This window comes from Myxocyprinus asiaticus, chromosome 48 (assembly GCF_019703515.2).
Source record: "Myxocyprinus asiaticus isolate MX2 ecotype Aquarium Trade chromosome 48, UBuf_Myxa_2, whole genome shotgun sequence".
Taxonomy (NCBI): Eukaryota; Metazoa; Chordata; class Actinopteri; order Cypriniformes; family Catostomidae; genus Myxocyprinus; species Myxocyprinus asiaticus.
This window is the reverse complement of record NC_059391.1, coordinates 1,160,251-1,184,457: the sequence shown is the minus strand read 5'-3', so window position 1 is coordinate 1,184,457 and position 24,207 is coordinate 1,160,251. Positions and strand designations below refer to the sequence as shown.

The following is a 24,207-nucleotide window of genomic DNA, read 5'->3' as shown; positions in this document are numbered from 1 at the left end:
ATTGTGGTAGAATGTGCAAACAAATTCTTGAACTGCATTGGTATATCAGCAGAGCAAGTTCACAAGATATTAAAATCTAAAGAAGGGAAAACAGAAGGAAGTATAACAGCAAGCTATGATGCATCTCAATGTAGTGATATATAACATTATCATGTCTTTCCTGTTGCTTCATTGGAATGCCAGAAGCTTAATCGCTAATGGACAGAATTTAAAAAATATATTGCAGATATGAATAAATTACCTGATATCATCTGTATACAAGAAATATGGTTATGCAACTCATTGGACTTTAGGCTGAATGGCTATGAGACAATAAGGAAAGACAGGATTAATGGTAGAGGTGGAGGTTGTGCGACATTCATAAAAGAAAATCTGATATACAGATATGCAAAGAATGAAAGTAATGCAGAGTGCATATGTATAGAAGTAATGGGTACACAGGGGGTAATCAGATTATTAAATTTCTATAATCCATGTTCAGAATTAACAGTAGATATCCTGAAAAGTGCCATGGGAGAAATGTCAAACAAAATTATTATATGTGGTGATTTTAATGCTCACAATAGCATTTGGGGTAGCATGAATACAAATAAGAATGGAGAAATAATAGAAGAATTCATGGAAGAGAACTCTTTAGTGTGTCTAAATGATGGCAGTCCAACAAGAATAGACATAACAAGAGGTGGAATGTCATGTTTGGATATCACAATAGTTTCAGCATCATTAGCTGGTAAATGTATATGGTCAGTATCTAAGGATAATACAGGAAGTAATCATTTTCCAGTGACCTGTGAAATTCAAAATAAGATTCAACTACAAAAATGTAATTATGGTGTAAGATGGATATATAAAAAAGCAGACTGGGAAAAATTTCAAATGTTATATGAAGAACAATTCGATAATCTGTCAGTAGAGGGTAGTGTTGATGATAGGTATGGTAAAGTAGTGAACAGCATTTATTTTGCAACCTCTCAGTCTATCCCACTATTAAGTGGTACAAGTACAAGAAAGAATGTGCCATGGTGGTCAGAGGAATGCTCGACAGCAATCAGAGAAAGGAATAAAGCATTGCAGATTTTATAAAGAACACTCACCCCAGAAGCAGTCACAGATTATCAAAGGAAAAGAGCTTATGTTAAAAAGGTTATTAAAAGTACAAAAAGGACAGCATGGCAAAACTTCTGCAATACAATAGGGAGGGAAACTGAAATAAATGTAGTCTGGCGTATGATAAAGAAGATGAATGGAACTGACAGCTTAAAAAAGATACCTGTAATGGAGGAAAATGGGAAGGTAGCTATTACAAATAAAGACAAGGCTACAATGTTGGCTCAAACATTTGTTAAAGCTCATAGCTTTGAGAATTTAGATGATACATTCTTAGCAAGACGACAACAAATTAAGAATATATATGGAAATACTTGCAAGAAAAAGCAAGATTTTAATAGTAGTTTAGATGACGAGTTTAATTATATTGAGTTAAAAACAGCTATTAATAACTCAAAGAATACAACACCAGGTAAAGATATGATAAGTTATAAAATCTTAAAGAAATTATCACCAAAAGCATTAGAAACATTACTGGACTTATATAATTATATATGGAATGTGGGTGTCCTTCCTAAAGCAATGGAAAACTGCAATTGTGCTCCCTCTAGCTAAGCCTGGGAAAGATATAACAAAACCTAGTAGTTATAGACCCATCGCTCTTACCTCTACACTATGTGAAGTAATGGAAAAAATGATTGTGTGGCGACTGAATTACATTTTGGAGAAAAGGGAAGTGTTATCAACGTTTCAAAGTGGTTTTAGGAAATGTAGGTCTACAGTAGATCCTTTGGTATTGTTTGAAAATGAAGTTAAAAAAGCGTTTGTAATGAAAGAATACATGATTGCAGTCTTTGACATAGAAAAGGCTTATGACACTTTGTGGAGGGAAGGTTTGCTAATTAAACTGAATAAAATTGGAATAGGTGGCAAATTTTATAACTGGGTTTTAGACTTTTTATTCGAATGCACTTTTCAGGATAAAACTGGAGAAGAACTATCAGCTCCTTATAACATTCTAAATGGAACTCCGCAGGGTAGTGCAATTAGCCCAATATTGTTTAATTTAATGATTAATGATGTTTTTGATAAAGTTAAAAAACCAGGAATAGGATTAGCTCTTAATGCAGATGACTGAGCATTATGGAAGAGAGGCCATAATATTAAAAATGTAGTTAAAGGCATACAGGAGTCAATTAAAGAAGTAGAGGAATGGTCACTGGATTGGGGTCTAAAGTTTTCAGTCTCAAAAACAAAATACATGTTATTCACAAAGAACAAGAGGACTGAACATTTAGATCTGAAGTTGTATGATCAAACATTGGAAAGAGTACCCGTTTTTAAATATCTTGGTTTATGGTTTGATGAAAAATTTACATGGAAATTGCATATAAGTAAAATTGAATCAAAGTGTAAAAAGATCATAAATTGCATGCGTACGGTTGCTAGTCACAATTGGGGAGCTAATCATAGTGCATTGTTGTGCATGTATCAAGCATTGATTCGTTCTTGCTTTGATTATGGATGCATTGTATATGGGTCAGCAACCAAGTCTTTACTGAAAAAAACTAGATGTTATTCAATCCAGAGCATTAAGAATATGTTGTGGAGCAGTTAAAACATCCCCTGTAGATATTGGGGTAAAAATGGGAGGGATGCCTCTAGATCTTAGAAGGGAAAAACTGGCAGTGACATACTGGGTATTCAACGAATAATCATCAACAATCAACGAATAATCATCTTACTCACAAAGTATTGGAGGAGTGCTGGGAATATTCATATGATGGAGGACATAGTTTTGGATGGAAGAGTAGAATGTGGGCTAAGGAATGTGGCATGGACAATAAGATCTGTCCTAATGTACCGCTTACTGATGCTCCACCATGGAGAGTCCCTGAACCGCTTGTAGATTTGAGCTTACTAGACAAGTCCAAAGAAGAATACAATGGAAACGAGGTTAATGCTATTTTAAATAACACATTTTATTCAATTTTACAAATATTTGCAGATGGTTCTAAGGAACCTGTCGTCAAAAGGTTGGAATAGGTTTATATATTCCGAAATTTAAAACACAAATTAGTATGAAATTGCCCGATGAATTATCTGTGTACACTGCAGAGTTAACTGCTATAATAATAGGAATACAGTGGGTTGAACAAGTCAGACCAAACAAAAATCAAATATGCTCAGATTCTTCTTCAGCTTTAATTAGTATAATACATGCAAGATCAGACAGAGAAGATTTGTTAATGGAAGTATATTTATCATTATAAAGACTGAAAGAGGCTGGAATAGTGGTGTATTTTTGTTGGGTACCAGCACATGTTGGAGTATCTGGTAATGAAGTTGCTGATAAACTAGCAAAAAAAGCACTAGACAAGAGGGAGGTGGATGTTAAAGTACCTATGGGTTCTAAAGAAAAAGTTAATAAATAAATGGCAAATTAGATGGGACAGTAGTAACACAGGGGATGGTGTTATAGTATTACACAGACAGTAGGGAGGATAAATTGCCAGGGAGGAAATAGAAAAGAAGAAGTATTGCTGTCTAGATTACGACTGGGACACACAGGGTTGAAATCAACACTGGCACTTGTGGGTTTGCATGAAAATAAATTATGCGATGTGTGTGGTGTATCTGAAAATGTATGTCATGTGCTTTTTATTTGTAATAAATATAATATGTATCGTGATATATTATTTGGTCACTTAAAGAATGGGGAGGACAGAATGAAGTATGTGGATATTTTAGGAAAAGGTTTAATGGACAGACAGGTATAAAGAGCACTAATTAAATTTATATATGACTCAGTTCTAGGGTCTAGAATATAATATGTGTGGATGGAAATACTCTACCTAATCTGGAGCATGAAGAGCTAATTGTGAATGTTAGAGGAACTGAACACAAAGCGCTAGCATGAGCATGCGCTCTGATTGGTCCACTGATTGGGAAGGAGTATGAAACATCCATACAGATTTTAAACTTCAGACTCATCACCCATACAAGTTTAATTTGCCATCCAGTACAGTAGGTGGCGATAATGCTCCTAAAGAGTTGATCGCCATTAAACAAGAAGAAGAAGAAGAAGTTGTCTGGAAAATGGTGCTAATTTTACAACGCGCAGTAGTTTTGATCCAGTGTAGACAGTCCATTCTGCGCTCAGTCTCGAGCGCGCGCTGAACGTCACTCACGTAAAATGACTCATCCGCGCGCATGCGCAGTGACACGCTAGGTAGAAGCTAACGCTAGCACATACTGACCCACAGCGAGCGACAAAACAAACCCACAAATAACATTCAAATCCGATTTAAACTAGTTTCTTTAACATGCACATCGACTTTAAAACATCACGTGTGACATAGGACGGTTACAGTGTGTTTTGCACGGTTAGTTTGAGTTGATCTGAGTGAAAGAGAAGTTATTTTGGCGGTCAGGCGGATCTGTGCTAGTTAGCTAGTTAGCTAGTTGAGCTAGTGACTAACTCATAATAAAATTAAACAGATAAACGTGCGATAATAATGTAGACTATTAAGCGATGAAAACACTCACCTCGACTGATTATGAGCTTCACGTAAGTATTAATGTAATTTAATTAAGGGGATATGTGCATATATGAAATGAACATATATTAGTTGTGTAAGCAACATGAAGAGATGCACATATGATCAAATACTGAATTTATGCCTTGAAAAAGTGTTGTACAGAGATCTAAACAGTGGTTAGTTAGTTAAATTGAAACTATACATGCTATTTAAATGAAGCAGGTTTCACTTGTTTAAACAGACTGTAGTGATGGAACTTTATTTCAGTGCTCAAATGTGATACATGTCCCTGTTTGAATTAAAATAGAATCAAGTTTACGAGTTATTGTTTTGATTTGCCCAAGTAATGACAGTGGTTTTGCGTTTGTTTACTCTAAACATTTTTTAGCAGGGTAATGATTATGATGACTAACAACTGTTAGTCATCATAATTAGTTATGTTAGAATTTGGCAGCATCTAAATGCATGAAGGCCGTCATAAAAGTACAGAAGTTTGAAATAATTTTATAGGCTGTCAAAAGGAGATACGGTTTGGTGAAATATGGTTTTCTTTTACGATGAGTTTCAATGTGAGAGGGGAGGGGTGCTGTGTGAAAATATTCCAGGAATGTTTAATTTTCCAAACCATTTGATCCATTAAGATAACTCACCTCATCCTCAGGACAGGAGGCTTTTCATGGCCTCTTACAGTGACATCATGCACAGAGCTGAACTTGAGCTCGAACTCATCAGCTCCCATTTATGCCTTTCTGAATCTCTGTCATTATACAGATGCTGTTTAGACAGTTCCTTCTTTTAGCATTGATCAATTCATGTGTTTTGGGAACCTTGTTTCATGAGAGTACAGTAAGATGGTGTTATGACATGCATCATATTTGGTTTATGCTTTAACAGGTAATAGAGTTGCTTCAGACTGTCACATCCATATAGCCATTCTACATTCAGAGAATGACTGTTTGCTTTGGGCTGGGGAATGAACCAGGAACCCTGGTGGCTGGATCTGGGTAAACTGTCATTTCATCATTTTAAAAATGTCACTACTAAGTAATGGATCAGTGACATGACACTCGTTTGTTTTTTATTGGTCAGGATCTATCAAGTTATTAATAAATACATCAAAATGTAATTCATGCAAAACCTCTCAATATGATGAATATGTTGTCAGTTACTGAGTCCAAAGTTTTTGTTTTTATTACTTTTCTAGGGCTATAGTAAAAAATGCCATGTGGTGACATCCACACACCAAAATAAAAAAAATGTAATTAAAAGCTGAAATTCTTGAGAAAAGAAATGTTGGTATGAGCAGAGCAGAATAATCTTTTATTATTATTTCTTAAAAAAAGAAACAGTGAAACACTTTTGTTTAAAAAATCATAAGTATTTGAAAAACTTTTCCCACTAAATTAAAGTGAGGTGGTGGACACAAAGTTTACATTTCTACGAATTTGACACTTATTTTTTTAAGCTATATTTTTAAGATTTCTCATTTTTATTAGTGCTAATTGGCAATGACCATTTCACTATTACACTACTAAAGCTGTGCAAATAAAAAGATAAATGAATAAATAGTATGAGGAGATGTTTAAGAAACATTAAGGACAAGTGCGTCTTTGTTTGAAACAGCTGAGCAACGACATACGGTTTGTGAACATTCAGACACCGGCCACTCTTCTGTGGGAGGTGTTTAGAGACCATAACAGAATATGAGGATGCTCAAGACTACACGTAAAACATCAAGTAATATGGCATTAAGATGTGTTATCAATTATCAGTAAAAGAAGCTGTATTAACTACTCGATGATCATTTATAGAGTTATATACATGCAGTAGATGATGTGTAACGTGTAAATTGTCTTGTTTACATTCTGAATCTGATCTTGTTTGAATTCTGCTCACACAAGCTAATATGTGCGGTTACCCTCTGTTACTGTAATTTATGGTGAAACTGACACTACTGCAAAGATGGGTGTATGAAAGAGTGTTAACGTGTAGAATACAGACAAAAGTATGATTAGAGATGGATATGTGAATGAATGTGTGATTGGCTTTTGGCTGCAGACAGAACATGAGTGAAGCAGCATATAAAACAAATGAATGGACACTTAAGTGTATTTGAGTAGATTGATTCCTTTTGTAGACTAATTAAACGAAAAAAATTGTATGGTCTTGGAAAATGTCTCCACGCAAACGATTATACAGATCACCTCGCTAATGTGTGTTCATGTTGACCGTGAGTTCTCGGCCTCAAAGGAGGTGGAGCTCCAGGTCACACCTACCGATGACATGGACCAATGGCGGTAAGAAGATGTTTAGCAGCCGGTTAGAAGTTTTCCTGAAAGTTCACCCTGGCGAGCTGTTAGGAACCACCAAAACAAACAACACCTTCTATTTGGCCAGATTTGATTTCTTAGGAAGTATATAGGGGCCTTAATTTTCCAATGATAAATGTTTGTCTTTGACTTAGGTATCAAATGGTCCTCTGAAGAAGCCATGGGAAGCTGTTTTAGCTGTCCAGATAAAGAATCGATCCCTGACAATCACCAGAGTAAATTTAAGGTCAGTATTTATATATTAGATTGTGAGGCTTTTCTATGGTAAGATATTTCAGTTTAGTCTATATTTTGTCATGTCATATTCAACTTTCTGTTCATGCAGCTCAAGCGGGGAAATCCACAACATACTGGATTATTGGATTAGATGAATTATTTCTAGATGTTTCTTCTAAAATCCTGTTCTTCTGTTTGTGGACTGTTAATTTCTTGCAACATTATATTTTTTCTCGTCAAATTTTCGCAGGGATTAAAAACAAAATATTTTTCATTTGGATCATTCTGAGCAAAAACAGTATTTTTTCGTTCCAGTTCAGAAGTTCTGCAGCCACCTTTCCAAATGGTAACTGGTTAGAACAAAATAAAAGAACAGTTAATAACGTTCTTTTTAAAATGATGTTACTTTGCGCTAAGAGGTGGGGGAAATACCAATTGCAGTGTTACCAGATCTCGCAAGATTAACAGTTAAGTATAATTTTAATTACAGATCTGCTTCTGAGTCAAAACCCGGCAGCATCAAATCTGTATTAATGCATCATATAACAATAATTCACTGAAGACATGAACACAACTGAGAAATGTACTTTTTACCTCTAATAATGTTTTCCTTGTATCTGGATTAGCAGGACATGTATATGTAGTAATTCTACATAGTTGTTAAAGGTCTTCATACACAGAATGCAACATCCACAATGGGCAATTAGGCAAAAAAAAAAAAAGTGTGGTGCAGCAGTTTCCTTCAGGATCAAAGCACATGTTTCATTTTTTTGGGCAATATGAAGTGGTGTAGTTCCAAAAATGTACTGTGATAAACCCTTTGACCTTTGTTTTCATGAAAAAAAAAAATTGGAACAAAATTAACCGGTTACCAGCTTTTATAAATAACGTTTCACTTCGGAACAATCTAAAATCACTTTTTTTCTTTTTTTTCTTTTTTTTTTTGGTTACGTTCTGCAAAAAGTTTTGTTCGTTTTCAGTTTTTGTTCCTTGAACTGTTTTTAGTCCCTGAATTTTCGTCACCATTATGTTTTCATTCAAATCGTTTAACGATCGTCATGATGCATCCTTTTTGTCTCATCTTGGTTATTGTTGACATCAAAAACCCTTTGTAAGCAAACATTTTTATCAGTAATTTTTAACACTGGTTTGGGTTAATGTGTTGAGTTGAATTTGCTTTGTTGTGTTTGGCCTGATAAGTGTGAGTTGTTTGTTTTGATGATTTTACATTTAGTTGGGTTTGTTTTGCTGTGTTCAGGTGGTGAATGTAGATGATGATGGGAATGAGCTGGGAGCAGGAATCATGGAGCTAACAGAGGATGAACTAGTCCTGCGGACACGCAAATGTGATGCTGTCAAGTGGCCTTACCTGTGCCTGCGTCGCTATGGCTACGATTCAAATCTCTTCTCATTTGAGAGCGGCCGGCGCTGCCAGACGGGTCAAGGTAAAGGCAAAATCTCATGATTTACCAAACTCTTCATATTTGTAAGTTCTTCAATTATAAAAATGTAAACACCAGAATAAAATGCAGAACCACCATAAACCAGCATTTCATTTATATTTTTGGGGGGAATAATTGGCTGTTTAGACATATATAGTTGGTAAGAGTCTTCACTTTGAAGACGTCTGCAGTGATTAATGCAAGAATGTTAACTTTGAACCCATGCTTTCACAAGGATGAGCTTGAGAGAGTTTGCATACTTGATCAGGTAAGTACGGCTTGCTGTGCACCACTGCAGCTCCTAACAGTAGCAGTAAATACTGGCATCCCTGTTTAAGAATCAGAATAATGCCACAATACTGTTGTATTGTGTTGTGTGTGTGTGTGTGTGTTTTTATGTATCCATCATGAAGTGTGTTTTATTCTGAATATTATTTGCCAGTATCAACATTTGAACCACTCTGTTCCAAAACCTAGTAAGCTCCCTTGCTGCCTACATAAGCAGAAGCCAGCTGCCTTTTATGGCAGCATCCTAACTCTATTCTAAATCTTTCACAAAGGACTGAATGTGAAATGCTGTACATAGGCAGTAACCCTGCAAGCCACATGTAAAGCACAAGGCTTGGGATTAATGCCTTTTTCACGCAGCGATAATCGGATGATTTTCACGATGATTATCATCTCATTGTTCGTTGCACAAAAGTCTTTATCTTTTCAAACATATTTCTCAACACAGCTTCTTCCTTCTCAACAATGTCCTGACTGTTTTAATATGTTAAGTAACTTTTACTTGGTGAATTCCATTTAAAACAGGCTATTAAGCCACTTTTCACTGTGTCTGATGTTTGCATATGACTGTCGTATTTCTCCCCCTAGTGGCAGTCGTGATGATTTGTCATTTTGCTCGCAATGGATTTTATTCATTGAATAAGCTACCAGAGGTTTACCTCAGAATTACATTATTGTGTGTGATTTTTTTTTTTTTTTGTGTGTTTTTTTTTTTTTGTTGAGCAGATTAATTCAATAAAATTCAGGATTAATATTCACTCAGTATTTATTATTAAGAGTATTATTTATCATTATTACTGTTCTTATAGTTAATATTATGATAACAGCAACATCAACCCTAAATCAGCAAATAAGAATCAGAAATAAAAAAAAAAAAATCATCAAGATGGCGCCGCGGATGGCCGCCTTGGTGTGTAGCTCTTCAGTTCTTTTGCTGTTTTTGTTTGTTTGTCCTGTGTTTAGTAATAATTTTCCAGTCAGTTTTACCAGGGACGAACTGCTGAACATTCGGCAGCATATACCAGACAACCTTTTCCCGGTTTTTGAATATTCGGACGTTTTGCTGGACATTTTAGTCGGAGGCGCGGCTGTGTTGTTTAAACGCTATGAGATGCAGGCGAGGGAGACGAGCAGGCGCGCTGGTCAGGCTCCGTTGGCGCAGCTTTCGAACAGCACTGCCGAGCATTCATCTAGCGAATCTCCGGTCTCTTCCTAACAAAATGGACAAACTACATCTTCTCACCTGTACAAACAAGGACTTTTCAATCTCTGCTGCCTTGTGCTTCACAGAATCCTGGCTGAGTAAAGCCATTCCGGACAGCGTGTTACATCTGCCGGGCTTTCAGCTGTTCAGAGCGGATCGCATCGCGGAGTTAACGGGGAAAACGAGAGGCGGTGGAACATGCTTTTACATCAATGAAAGTTGGTGTGTGAACACAGCGCTGCAACAGCTGACTGATCAAATCACAGACACAGAACAACAATACCCAGACTCAGTTATTATTATTCTTGGGGATTTTAACAAAGCAAATCTCACACGTGAACTGCCCAAATACAAACAGAACATTACATGCCCCACCAGAGACAGGAACATACTGGATCATTGTTACACAACAATAAATGATGCATATCGCTCTGTCCCTAGCAGCTTTGGGACTCTCTGATCACTGTCTGATTCATCTTATTCCAACCTACAGGCAGAAATTAAAATCAGCCAAGCCAGTAGTAAGGACTGTAAAGAGATGGACCAATGTAGCAGAGCGGGAACTACAAGCCTGCTTCGATGCACGGATTGGAGTGTTTTTGAGGCTGCAGCCACAGACCTGGACAAGCTCACAGATACTGTTACATCATATATCAGTTTCTGTGAGGATATGTGCATTCCTACTAGGACTTATTTAAAGTTCAACAATGACAAACCGTGGTTTACAGCAGAGCTCAGGCAGCTTCATCAGGCCAAAGAGGATGCTTACAGGGGTGGGGATAAAGTCTTGTACAATCAGGCCAGGAACACACTGAACAAGGAAATCAGAGTGGCTAAAAGAAGATACTCTGAGAAGCTGAAAAACAAGTTTTCAGCTAAAGACCCTGCATCAGTGTGGAGTGGCATGAAACAACTCACAAATTATAGGACTCCTACCCCCAACCCTCTGGTGGACCAACAACTGGCTGACGACCTGAATGTGTTCTACTGCAGAATTGAAAGGCCCAATCTCACACCCCACACCCACGCTGACCTTCACTTCACACAAACACCAACACCTCCTGCAACCCCATTCCTCCCCCCTCCTGCTACTCAACCTGCACTTAAGATCTGTGAAGATGATGTGAGCCGCGTCTTTCGGAAACAAAAGACGAGGAAAGCTTCAGGCCCAGATGGCGTCTCACCAGCGTGTCTTCGATCCTGTGCTAACTAGCTGGCCCCCATCTTCACACAGATCTTCAATAGATCACTTGAGCAGTGTGAAGTCCCATGCTGCTTCAAACACTCAATCATTATGCCTGTCCCAGAGAAACCAAAAATCACAGGACTTAATGACTACAGACCTGTCGCCCTGACGTCTGTGGTCATGAAATCATTTGAGAGACTGGTGTTGGCCCACCTGAAGAACATCACTGGACCCTTTCTAGATCCCCTTCAATTTGCTTATCAAGCAAACAGGTCTGTGGATGATGCAGTCAACATGGGATTGCATCATATCCTGCAACATCTGGATAGACAAGGGACATATGCAAGGATCCTTTTTTGTGGACTTCAGTTCAGCTTTCAACACCATCATCCCAGCTATACTCCAGAATAAATTACACCAACTCTCTGTTCCCATGTCTATTTGTCAGTGGATTACCAGCTTTCTGATGGACAGGCAGCAGCTTGTGAGACAGGGGAAACTCACTTCCAGCACCTGTACAATCAGCACTGGTGCCCCCCAGGGATGTGTGCTCTCCCCACTATTCTTCTCCCTCTACACCAATGACTGCATCGCTAAGGACCCTTCTGTCAAGCTCCTGAAGTTTGCAGATGATGCCACTGTCATCGGCCTCATCCGAGATGACGATGAGTCTGCATACAGAAGGGAGGTTGAACAGCTGGCTGTCTGGTGTAGTCAAAACAACCTTGAGCTGAACACGCTCAAAACGGTGGAGATGATTGTGGACTTTAGGAGGAGCACCCCAACACTGACCCCCCTCACCATTCTAAACAGCACTGTGGCAGCAGTGGAGTCATTCATGTACCTGGGCACTACCATCTCACAGGACCTGAAGTGGGAGACACACATTGACTCCACTGTGAAAAAGGCCCAGCAGAGGTTGTACTTCCTTCACCAGCTGAGAGGATTATTGGTTGACCCCCTGCCCTCCCTTCAAGAACTATACACTTCCAGAGTGAGGAAAAAGGCTGGAAAAATCACTCTGGACCCCACTCACCCTGCCCACTACCTTTTTGAACTGTTGCCTTCTGGCCAACGCTTCAGAGCTCTGAGCACCAGAACCGTCAGGCACAGGAACAGATTTTTCCCTCAGTCTATCCATCTCATGAACAGTTAAATTGCCCCATTGAGCAATAACTATGTGCAATACACAGTTTAGTATTTTTTATATTTATCCAACACATCCAACCTCTTCTGCCATTTCATTCCTCTGGGAAAAAAACAAACAAAAACATTTGCACTGTGCATAACAGATTTGTATTTTGCACTGTAGATAACAGATTTGTATTAGATTTGCACTACGTATGTCTGTGTGTGTTGTTGGGCCTCATGTATTCAGATAGAAGACAAAGGCAGGCCTAATACAGTCGTAAAAACCTAACTCAAGCCCCCACCTTCCAAGTCGTAAATCTTACTGATAAATCGCGCCAAAATCAAACAAAGGGAGTCCAAAACAGACTACAAATCCATGAAACCTTGCTCACTAAAGGATCGAACTCTCAACTCCTATTGGATGAGGCACACAACAGAACATCCCTCAAACATGACATCATCAGGAGTTGAAATACCTCTGAAATGTTTCGTGAGTTGCTTCCAGCGACTTTGTTCACCGAATATAGACGTAGCTCTTTGCTGCTCTCAGGTGCAACCTCGTGGCACAAGGAAGTAACGTCCGACTTGAAACTGTGGCCGTACAATCTCCATCTCGCTGGACGAGTTGAGATTACTCTGTGTTCAACCAAACACTCTAATGGATCCGAAGGAGACCGTCGAGCAATTCGCATCTTCATCCGTTTGCCTACAGAATTGAAGAGATTAAAGATTTCTCTTCCATCTTCAATGAAGTCGACATTTCTGAGTTCTCCGCCAGCCCGCCTAGAATCAACAGCCGTGCCCGCCGACAGAGCGAGGAAACGGCCTCCCGTCATCACATGAGCCTCAAGGAACCGGGTCAGAGTTAAAGGACGGAGGAAAACACATTCTACCTGTGTCCTCATGCGATTCAAGTAAGAGGTTTACGTCTGGGCAGAGATAGAATATTATAGTGTGTTATTCTTGTGTTTCAAGGTTTTTGCTTGTACAGTTTACGGACCGCCATGTCCGCTCATTATGAATACTCAGGGTATTAATTATCACAAATTTGTTTTGCTGTATTGTGGTCCAACCAAATTGGATTGTTGTGCAATTTCGCCGTCGCGGGTGAGACAGCAACTGAGTTCATCTATTAAAGAGTCAAATAACGTGGGACTTTTACGAGTCCCGCTCGTAAAACGGCGTCTCTGAGTGATAAACTGAGAGCTGCTTTCTCTCCCACTATCGCAAAATCGGCTTTAGGGCTGTCACTTCTCTCTCTCTCACTAACCACACTGACACACACACACACTGTCACACACACACCTTATGTGTTAATGAATTATTTCATTTCCATATCTAATCATATCACTGTTTAGTTTGTAGTTGTAAGTCGGAAGTTTATTGACTGCATTGTATTAATTATTAATTGATATTACTGCATAAATAAACTTTTGTTTATATTACAAAGAGAAGTGTTTTGGTTTGTTTTGCATACGCCTGTGTCATGCTGACGGGATGTCAGTGCTCGGATTCAAACCTTCATTCATTGCTTTTTTTCCCCGAAAATCGATATTCTTCGGATGTCGATTTTCCTAAGAAAACAATCTAATATTGAAACTGTTTTACTATTTGGTTATTAGTCCCTGATTTCAGGGTGGTGCCCCGTCACTGTTAATCCTTATTAATATTCTATTTATTTTTGATAATTGATAATTATCTTTGATGATTGAATTTGAATGATCAATAAGCTAGTGTTAATTTTAATTAATATTTCAACGATGTTAACAATTAACGATTATCTTTGATAATTGTTGATATAAAGGATTTTAAAAAGCTAACATTGATTCTCATCAATGTTCTATTGATTTTAATAATTATCTTTAATTATTGCTAATAACCAAACTTGCTCCTAAACATAGCACACTACATTTACTGGAGCCCCATATGAGGTTTTAATGAGTTAGATTCAATTAATTAATTTAAATATTAATTAATAACTAAAGAATTAATTATTATTTCTGATAGTAACACTGATCTAAACAAACAGTAAAGCCCTACAGTGTGTACGTATGTGTATAATTATTTTTTATTATTATCCATGTCTTGCTGCTGTTTTTGTATTGTTTACACTGGTAGTTCCTGTCAAATTCCTTGTATGTGTGTAGTGAGTGGTGGTGGCGTAGTGGGCTAAAGCACAGAACTGGTAAGCAGAAGGTTGCCAGTTTGATCCCCACAGCCACCACCACTTGAGCAAGGCACTTAACTCCAGGTTACTCCAGGGGGATTGTCCCTGTAATAAGTGCACTGTAAGTCTCTTTGGATAAAAGTGTCTGCCAAATGAATAAATATAAGTGTACAGTGCATCCGGAAAGTATTCACAGCGCTTCAGTTTTTCCACATTTTGTTATGTTACAGCCTTATTCCAAAATGGATTAAATTCATTATTTTCCTCAAAATTCTACAAACAATACCCCATAATGACAACGTGAAAGAAGTTTGTTTGAAATCTTTGCAAATTTATTAAAAATAAAAAACGAAAAAAAATCACGTACATAAATATTCACAGCCTTTGCCATGATACTCAATTTTGAGCTCAGGTGCATCCTGTTTCCACTGATCATCCTTGAGATGTTTCTACAACTTGATTGTAGTCCACCTGTGGTAAATTCAGTTGATTGGACATGATTTGGAAAGGCACACACCTGTCTATATAAGGTCCCACAGTTAACAGTGCATGTCAGAGCACAAACCAAGCCATGAAGTCCAAGGAATTGTCTGTAGACCTCCGAGACAGGATTGTATGGAGGCACAGATCTGGGGAAGGGTACAGAAAAAATTTCTGCAGCATTGAAGGTCCCATTGAGCACAGTGGCCTCCATCATCCATAAATGGAAGAAGTTTGGAACCACCAGGACTCTTCCTAGAGCTGGCCGCCCGGCCAAACTGAGCGGTCGGGGGAGAAGGGCCTTAGTCAGGGAGGTGACCAAGAACCCGATGGTCACTCTGACTGAGCTCCAGCGTTTCTCTTTGGAGAGAGGAGAACCTTCCAGAAGAACAACCATCTCTGCAGCACTCCACCAATCAGGCCTGTATGGTAGAGTGGCCAGACGGAAGCCACTCCTCAGTAAGAGTATGCCAAAAGGCACCTGAAGGACTCTCAGACCATGAGAAACAAAGATTGAACTCTTTGGCCTGAATGGCAAGCGTCATGTCTGGAGGAAACCAGGCACCGCTCATCACCTGGCCAATACCATCCCTACAGTGAAGCATGGTGGTGGCAGTATCATGCTGTGGGGATGTTTTTCAGCGGCAGGAACTGGGAGACTAGTCAGGATCGAGGGAAAGATGAATGCAGCAATGTTCAGAGACATCCTTGATGAAAACCTGCTCCAGAGCGCTCTGGACCTCAGACTGGGGTGAAGGTTCATCTTCCAACAGGACAACAACCCTAAGCACACAGCCAAGATAACAAAGGAGTGGCTCCGGGACAACTCTGTGAATGTCCTTGAGTGGCTGAATCATTTCTGACTTCTACATTATTAACTGGCCAAAATACAGAAGTAGCAGACATTTATAAAAAAGTTTAGGACGAAATCTATTGATGTTTCTCAATTCGCGCTGATAGTTTTGCATGAATGCATCACTTCCGGTCATGGGGTTGCATAAGGTCTAGTCGCATGAGTTGAAATATTTTAACGCAGCAGAGGCTCAGATCGGATCTGAAAATGTTGCATCCGGAGATGGTTGGAACCTCATGCAGCCCCTGTGTGACTCTCCATTGGAAATGAATGAGTTCTGGTCTATCGTCTGTTGGATGCAGTGAAAAGGCAGCTTTAGGGTTGCTCTATTGATCCTGCATTATTCATTCAATTGTTTTCAATAAATAAATCTGTATTCACAAAAAGGTGAATGTGTGTCTATACTTAATGTTCAGTGATCATAATGCAAGGCATGCACGTCGCAGATAAATAGCCCTTTTCAGCAGAATTTAGTGTTGGATTTGGCTGTTGGAATAGATGAAGTATTTTAAATGGGTCACATAAACACAATGATTTTTGACTGTTTTCTGAGGGTTTCTTTTTAGACTAGTCAACTTAAAAAATTACGTTTAAATGTCAGTGCAATTACACGTTCTGCACATCCCTAGCCTACACACATTTTGGTCAGAGTTTGGTTTTTATATTGTGAAAATGACTGTCTGACTGCTAACTATCAAGCTTATTACAAGACTACTTAACAAATAAATATATGGACAAGAAACATTGATTTGAGTTGAAAGTATTTCATTGTCATACTTGTGGAGAGTTATGTAGTAGAGATGACTAGAAATACCCGCATGACCGGTTTGATATCACCAATCAGAATCGAGTATCTAGAGAGCTATGTAATAAATTCTATTGATCAGCCTGTTGACAATATTGCGTGAGATGTAACAACATGTTCCCTTGGCTTTCAAATGTCACCTCTATAGGCAGCACACTAGTTTTTGGAACAGAGCATTAGCGTGCACTTTTGGTGTGTGTCAACTGTCAGAGCAGAGTAGCTTGTGTTTGTAACCACATGTGCTCACTGTCTGCAGGGATCTTTGCCTTCAAGTGTTCCCGCGCTGAAGAGATCTTCAACATGTTGCAGGACATCATGCACAACAACAGTATCAGTGTGGTGGAGGAACCGGTGTTTGAACCCAACCTCACACCAGCTGAAGCAGACCTGCCCCTCACACCACACACACCTACCAGTGAGTCTACACCCCATTCACACAAGTATTGGTTCATTCATACATAAAAACTCATTTATTCACCCTCATGTTGTTCCAAACCCATCTGATTTTCTTTCGTTTGCGTTATTTCTGCATTAAAAAGTGCCTGTTCTCGCAGTCAAAAAGAGCTCTCTCTCACCTACACAAACACACAAAATCGTAAGGATGATTACAGTTAAAACTGATGTGCTAGTTCTATTTCACACCTCCTACATGGTTTTCTTTTGGTTGGTAACCACTGACTAAAAGTGTCAGGAAAGTCCCTGGATGGGAAGGGGTCAAGCACAACAACTCGCTCACTGTCACTCATGATAGAGATGGCTGAACATGAATCAAAATGTGAGAGGAAACAAAAGCAAAAGAGTTTTGGGGCATCAAGTATTGCATTTGTTCATAAATACTACAATTTTTATTTTAAAAACTAGCTACATTGACCTAACCGCAGTAATGAGGAGCCATCTATGGTCTTACCTAAGCAAGTACATAAAGGGGCTTAAAGTCTGGACAAATTACAGACAAGGTTTTTTACTCCTGTCTAATATGTTCTGTTCAAATGATGTTTAATATTAGGAAATAAACTCGCCTTTTTTGCCTTCAGATATTTCTGAAGATTATTTAAATCATTAAGCCTGATGATAGGAAAACAATATCTGTAATGGAGTTGGAAAAAAACATTTTCACGAGCACAGTCCCAACTCCGTAAAGTGGTCTGTGCATGGGTACAGTCACAATATTATAACTAGTCCCATAGAAATAAGGTGTTATTTAAATTCAGTTAAGTTTAGTTTGATTTCACATAGGACCTTAAAGGAATATTCCGGGTTCAATACAAGTTAAGCTCAATCGACAGAATTTGTGGCATAATGTTGATTAGCATAAAAGTAATTTCGACTCGTTCCTCATTTTCTTAAAAAAAAAAAAAAGAAAAAGAAATTGATGTTTACAGTGAGGCACTTGCAATAGAAGTGAATGGAGGCCAATTTTTTAACATTAAAATACTCACTGTTTCAAAAGTATATGCATGTAAACATGATTCTAGTGTGATAAAATCACTTACTAACCTTTTCAATGTAAAGTTATTGCTAATTTTACAACTTCATTGTCATGACGATGTAATGTTAACAAACCCCTAATATGTCTGTAAAAATGACAATTTCAACAACTTTACAGCTCAAATAATACATGAGTTTTGACAGAAGAATTAATGTAAGTGCTTTTATAAAATTATAAACTTCAAATTTGTCTTTAAACACTCAAAAAATTGGCCCCATTGACTTCCATTGTGCTTCACTGTAACTGGATTTTTGCTTTTTTTAATGAAAAGGAGGGATGAGTTTAAATCAATTTTTGTGGTAATCAGCATTATGCCACAAATGCTGTCGATTGAGCTTAATGTTTATTGAACCCGGAACATTCCTTTTAAAGTAAAAAATTCTGTTGAATTCCAAAGGTTCCAGATGCTTATATGATGACAAAAAGAATGTAAATGTAAAATGCAGTTAATTAATTATTATAATTCATTACAATATGTAATAAACCAACTTCGAGCATATGGATGACCATATTTGGAAGACCATTTGTGGCCCAGGAAAAAAACCCTCTGATGACTACCAGTGGTATGATGGTGTTGAATGATACATTCAACAGCATTGCAAACATAATCCTGTACAATTGCATATCATGTTTGCTTGTAACAGTTCATTTGATTTTCAGATATAAGTATTCAAAGGTTTCATAGTGTAGTTCATTTTTTGGAGTCTTAATTCTTTCAATGTTTTTCTGTTTTAGCTCCTGGCAACATCCTCCCTTCTTTACCCAATGGCAGCTTGCGGTATCCCTCTTTAGGGGACGCTTCGTCTCACCCCTCCAGTCGGCATCCGTCTGTGGGGAGCGCGTGTTTGCCCTCACTGGGCGAGGAGTCCACACACCTCTTAGTTGCAGATGAGGCTGTAAGAGTAAGTGAATATGAATATTTGTGAATTGGGTGTTTCTTCAACTATGGCCACTTTATGTATCAGGGGTTGCTTTTTATTAAAACTAACAGATTTCAACATTTATTTCAAGTTTTTTGTTTTATGAAAATCACATCAAAACTTTCTGGGAAACTTTTATCCATGCCTTTAATCATTTATTTTGGCTACTGTTCATAGGTGGCCTTATTTATTGTTTTACACTTGTACCAGATCCAGACTTGCAATCTTATAATATGAAAGTCCATTAAAAAAATATTTTAACATTTTACAAAACTATGATAATCTGAACAAAGAGAGAAATAAACAGACCGTTTCATTATTTATTGTGTGAAGTTGATTTATATATAGTTTTACTCAGTTGTGACGTCATTTCAACCATGACCAACATTTTTGGCACTTTTTTTTTTTTCAGAAGTTACTGTTCTTGGTTACCAAGAACACAACAGTGTCTGTGAAAAGTATGCTTTAGGTAAATTATGTGACAAGTGATGTGTGAAGTAAACAAAGTAAATATCACTTGCGAAGGAGAATACTATTATGTGGGTCAATGACGTAACACACTATTTAATTATTCAAAAATAGTGAAAATGCAATTCACACAGAACAATTACTTGAATAGACCTCTTCTATGATGAACATGTTTTCAGGTACTGAGTTAAGTCATTTTGATATTTTTTTTAATGTGGTGTTAAGAAAATCACTCATTAAATGCAGATTTTTTTATTTATTTTTTAAGAAATATTGGCATGAGTGGTGCAGAATAATCTTTTATTATTAATTCTTAAAAATAAGCAGTGAAACAATTTTATTAAAAAATATTAAGATATGAAAAACTTTTGTCCACCAAATCAGTCATGTGGTGTAACCAACATGTAGGTAGCCATTTTGTTGTCTTGTCACACACACAAAAAGAAAAAAAAATTAAAGAGGTTCTCTTTAGACCTTTTTGTGTGTGTGTGTGTGTGTGTAAAAACAAAAAAAATATGTTTTTCAGAAATGTGTGAAACCAACATGGACTCGAAGATTACATTTCTACAAACTTGACGTGTGTTTTAAACTAGATTTATAAAAGATTTCTCTCTTTTTTTGCATTAATTTTATCGAAGTATGCAAAACTGAAAATATAATTTTATTGTGTTTTATTAAAATACATAATATGAAACTAGATTTAGCATGATAGTCTGCATTTGTATTCTAAAAATGTTTAAAATGTAATTTCCACCACAGAATGAATGCTAAATGAAAGTGTGCAAATGACAATATATCATGATAGTTCAGACAATATGGCAAAAATGATATACAGTAAGAAAGTATTCAGACCCCCTTTTTTTTTTTTTTACATTTTGTGTTGCAGTCTTATGCTAAAATGCTTAAAATATTTTTTTTTTCACATCAATCTACATTTATATCCCATAATGGCAAAGGAAAAATCCGATTTTTGATAACTTTGCAAATTTATTAAAAATACAAAACTGGGGGCCTGGGTAGCTCAGTGGTAAAGATGCTGGAGTTCGCTAGTTCGAATCCCAGGGCGTGCTGAGTGACTCCAGCCAGGTCTTCTAATCAACCAAATTGGCCCGGTTGCTAGAGAGGGTAGAGTCACATGGGGTAACCTCCTCATGATCGCTATAATGTGGTTCGTTCTCGGTGGGGCGTGTGGTGAGTTGAACGTGGTTGCCGCGGTGGATGGCGTGAAGCCTCCACACGCGCTATGTTTTCGTGGCAATGCGCTCAAGCCACGTGATGAGATGCGCGGGTTGACGATCTCGGATGCGGAGGCAACTGGGATTCGTCCTCCGCTATCCGGATTGAGGCGAATCACTACGCGATCACGAGGATTTAAAAGCACATTGGGAACTGGGCATTCCAAATTGGGGGAAAAAATCCACACACAAAAAAAAACTACAAAACTGAAATATCACATTGACATAAGTATTCAGACCCTTAACTCAGTACTTAGTTGAAGCACCTTTGGCAGCGATTACAGCCTCAAGTCTTTTTGGGTATGATGCGACAAGCTTTGCATACCTGGATTTGGGGATTTTCTGCCATTCTTCTCTGCAGATCCTCTCTAGCTCTCTCAGGTTGAATGGGGACCGTCAGTGGACAGCCATTTTCAGGTCTCTCCAGAGATGTTCGATTGGGTTCAAGTCTGGGCTCTAGCTGGGCCACACAGGGTCATTGTCCTGTTGGAATGTGAACCTTCGGCCCAGTCTGAGGTCCTGAGCACTCTGGACCAGGTTTTCATTAAGGATATCTCTGTATTTTGCTGCATTCAGCTCTCCTTCAACCCTGACCAGTTCCCCAGTCCTTGCCACTGAAAAACACCCTTACAGCATGATGCTACCACCATCATACTTCACCGTTTGGATGGTACTGCGCAGGTGATGAGCGGTGCTGGTTTCCTCCAGACATGATGCTTGGAATTGAGGCCAAACAGTTCAATCTGCTTTTCATCAGACCAGAGAATCTTGTTTCTCACAGTATGAGAGTCCTTTAGGTGCTTTTTTTGAAAATTCCAAGTGGGCTTTCATCTCCGTCTGGCCACTCTGCCATAAAGCCCAGATTGGTGGAGTGTTGCAGTGATGGTTGTCCTTCTGCAAGTTTCTCCCATCTCCACACATGATCTCTGGAGCTCAACCAGAGTGACCATCGGGTTCTTGGTCACCTCTCTTACCAAGGCTCATCTTCCCCGATTGCTCATTTTGGCCGGGCGGCCAGCTCTAGGAAGACTCCTGGTTGTTTCAAACTTCTTCCATTTGAGAATTATGGAGGCCACTGTGCTCTTGGGAACCTTCACTGCAGCCAAAATTTTTGTGTAGCCTTCCTCAGATCTGTGCCTCCATACAATCCTGTCTCTGAGCTCTGCAGGCAGTTCCTTTGACCTAATGGCTTGGTTTTTGCTCTGATATGCATTTTCAGCTGTGAGACCTTATATAGAAAGGTGTGTGCCTTTCCAAATCATGTCCAATCAATTGAATTTGCCACAGGTGGACTCCAATCGAAGTGTAGAAACATCTCAAAGATGATCCAGAGAAATGGGATGCAACTGAGCTAAATTTCAAGTGTCATAGCAAAGGGTCTGAATACATACATCAGTGTGATATTTCATATTTTCTTTTGAATAAATTTGCAAAGTTATAAAAAATCAGTTTTTTGCTTTGTCATTATGGGATTTGGAGTGTAGATTAATGTAAAAAAATAAAATGAAGCCTTTTAGCATAAGGCTACTAAAGCCTTAAGATTGATGTAAAAAAATGGAGTCTGAATACTTTCTGAATGCACTCTCCACTGTTGGAGATTGTTAGTAGATTAAACATTAAATACATCAACTAGTGAATGTGAAGAATGTTTTTTAAAAGAGAGTTTGATTTGAAAGTTCAAGTGGCAATATATGAAGAATCACCTGAATATGACAATTTGCATCACTATTTTAACACAATAGTCACTGAAGCATGTCTTCTGTGCAATGTCTCCTCAGGGTCACACATATGTGAACACCACCGGTCTGCTGGAACAGCACAGCCAAAATATTGTAGACAATTCTACAGACCCGAGTGTGTCATTACCTGAAGCAGAAGATGCCATGCCTGAGGAGGCTCCTGACCCAGGCCCCCGAGTTCAGCTGGAACCTGAAGGCGTTCGGTTCGTGCTAGGCCCGACCCCCGTGCAGAGACAGAGACAGCGTGAGGCTTCAATGTCTGGACTGCAGTGTGTTGGGGCAGACTCCACCTACAACTCTAACGGCACGTTTTTTTCACAAAACACAGGAAGCGTGGAGCTTGAAATCAGTCGGCCTGACGACACCTCTACAGGAGTCTCGGCAGCTCCGGAGAATTCCAATGGTTCGCTCTCGGCTCTCTCGCGCCGTCGAGCTCGGCAGCCACCACTTACTCCTGACGCCAACATCAACAACTCCGCCCAACGGAGAACGGTGTTACTGGACTACGAAAATCTACCGGCGCTGCCTCCGTTGCGAGAGCACCCGAAGGGTGGGTCAGATGATGAAGAAAGTGAGGAGCCCGTGGAGCTCAAGTCGCAGCCAATCAATGGCTTCCACAACCATCAGCACTACAGCCCCGACCCCACTCACTACTACATCAACACAGAAAATGTTACAGCCCCGCTCAGTGCCAACAAGGTGGAGTCGGCCCGCTGGCGGGATCGATCTGCCCCGACATTCTTTAACTTTGATTTCCACAGGCCGGGTCTCGAGTCACACAGACTGAACTATATCGAGGTGCAGACCGAACCCGAGAGCTCTAGCAACCCACAGACCCCAAAGACGCCCACTTCACCGCTTCCACAGACACCCACGCGCAGGACAGAGCTGTATGCGGTCATTGACGTGGAGCGCACGGCTGCCATGTCGAGCCTGCAGAAAGCGCTGCCCCGTTACGACGGTACCTCCAGGAAAACACGCCATAACAGTGTTGACCTGCCCATGTGATGGTGCCCGCTGCTGCCCGAACACTCGTTGTGTTTCTAAAACTGATTCGAGGCAGAGGGGCCCAATATCACAAATGTCGTTTTGTTTGTAACACTTATAGAGATTTCCTGTAGTTTAAAGAGAGTCTCATGTTCACTCAAAGTTAACAGAGGACCTCACGATATACTGTCATTTTATTCCTATGGTAATATACTACAACTTTTCTTACACTCGTTCTCCAGTGCCTGTTTATTTTTGTTTTATTATGTTAATAACAACTTTGGACGACATTCCACAGGTTTATTCCATACGGTACAAATCAGTATTACTGATCAGACATTGTGTTTTCTGTATTTGCCCTATATAATGATGACACTGCAAGTTGTTTTAATATCTGTATGTAAAGACTTCACACTACATTTGCATTTGGCTGCATATAGCAGATTTCAATATTTGGCACAATAAAAGTCTATTTTGTTTGATTTGAGGTTGTTAGTTCAAAAGCTGTGCACTATTCATACACTATACTCCTGTTCCAAAATCTAGTGAGGTGCCTACTGCCTACATGCAGTATGGTAACTGAAGTGACCAGTTTGGAATGCTCTACATCGGAAGCAACTGTCCATGCCACGGAAGATTCGACTCATAGTTGATTCCAATAGAGTTTCATGTTATACT

The 24,207-nt window shown here is 38.9% G+C and overlaps 2 protein-coding genes across 2 annotated transcripts; both read left to right on the top strand.

Annotated features, from left to right (window-relative positions):
• Positions 1 to 4,113: 4,113 nt before the first annotated feature.
• frs2b (fibroblast growth factor receptor substrate 2b) lies at positions 4,114 to 24,011 on the top strand. The gene is made up of 7 exons (XM_051692058.1): positions 4,114 to 4,618; positions 5,484 to 5,593; positions 7,054 to 7,145; positions 8,394 to 8,580; positions 16,948 to 17,106; positions 18,916 to 19,082; positions 22,582 to 24,011. The coding sequence occupies exons 2-7, from the start codon at positions 5,563 to 5,565 to the stop codon at positions 23,548 to 23,550; spliced, it is 1,605 nt and encodes a 534-aa protein (XP_051548018.1). The 5' UTR covers positions 4,114 to 4,618; positions 5,484 to 5,562; the 3' UTR covers positions 23,551 to 24,011.
• Positions 8,879 to 16,941, top strand: LOC127437252 (uncharacterized). The gene is made up of 2 exons (XM_051692073.1): positions 8,879 to 10,291; positions 10,563 to 16,941. Exon 2 carries the CDS (start codon positions 11,536 to 11,538, stop codon positions 12,409 to 12,411), a length of 876 nt encoding a protein of 291 aa, XP_051548033.1. The 5' UTR covers positions 8,879 to 10,291; positions 10,563 to 11,535; the 3' UTR covers positions 12,412 to 16,941.
• Positions 24,012 to 24,207: the final 196 nt, after the last annotated feature.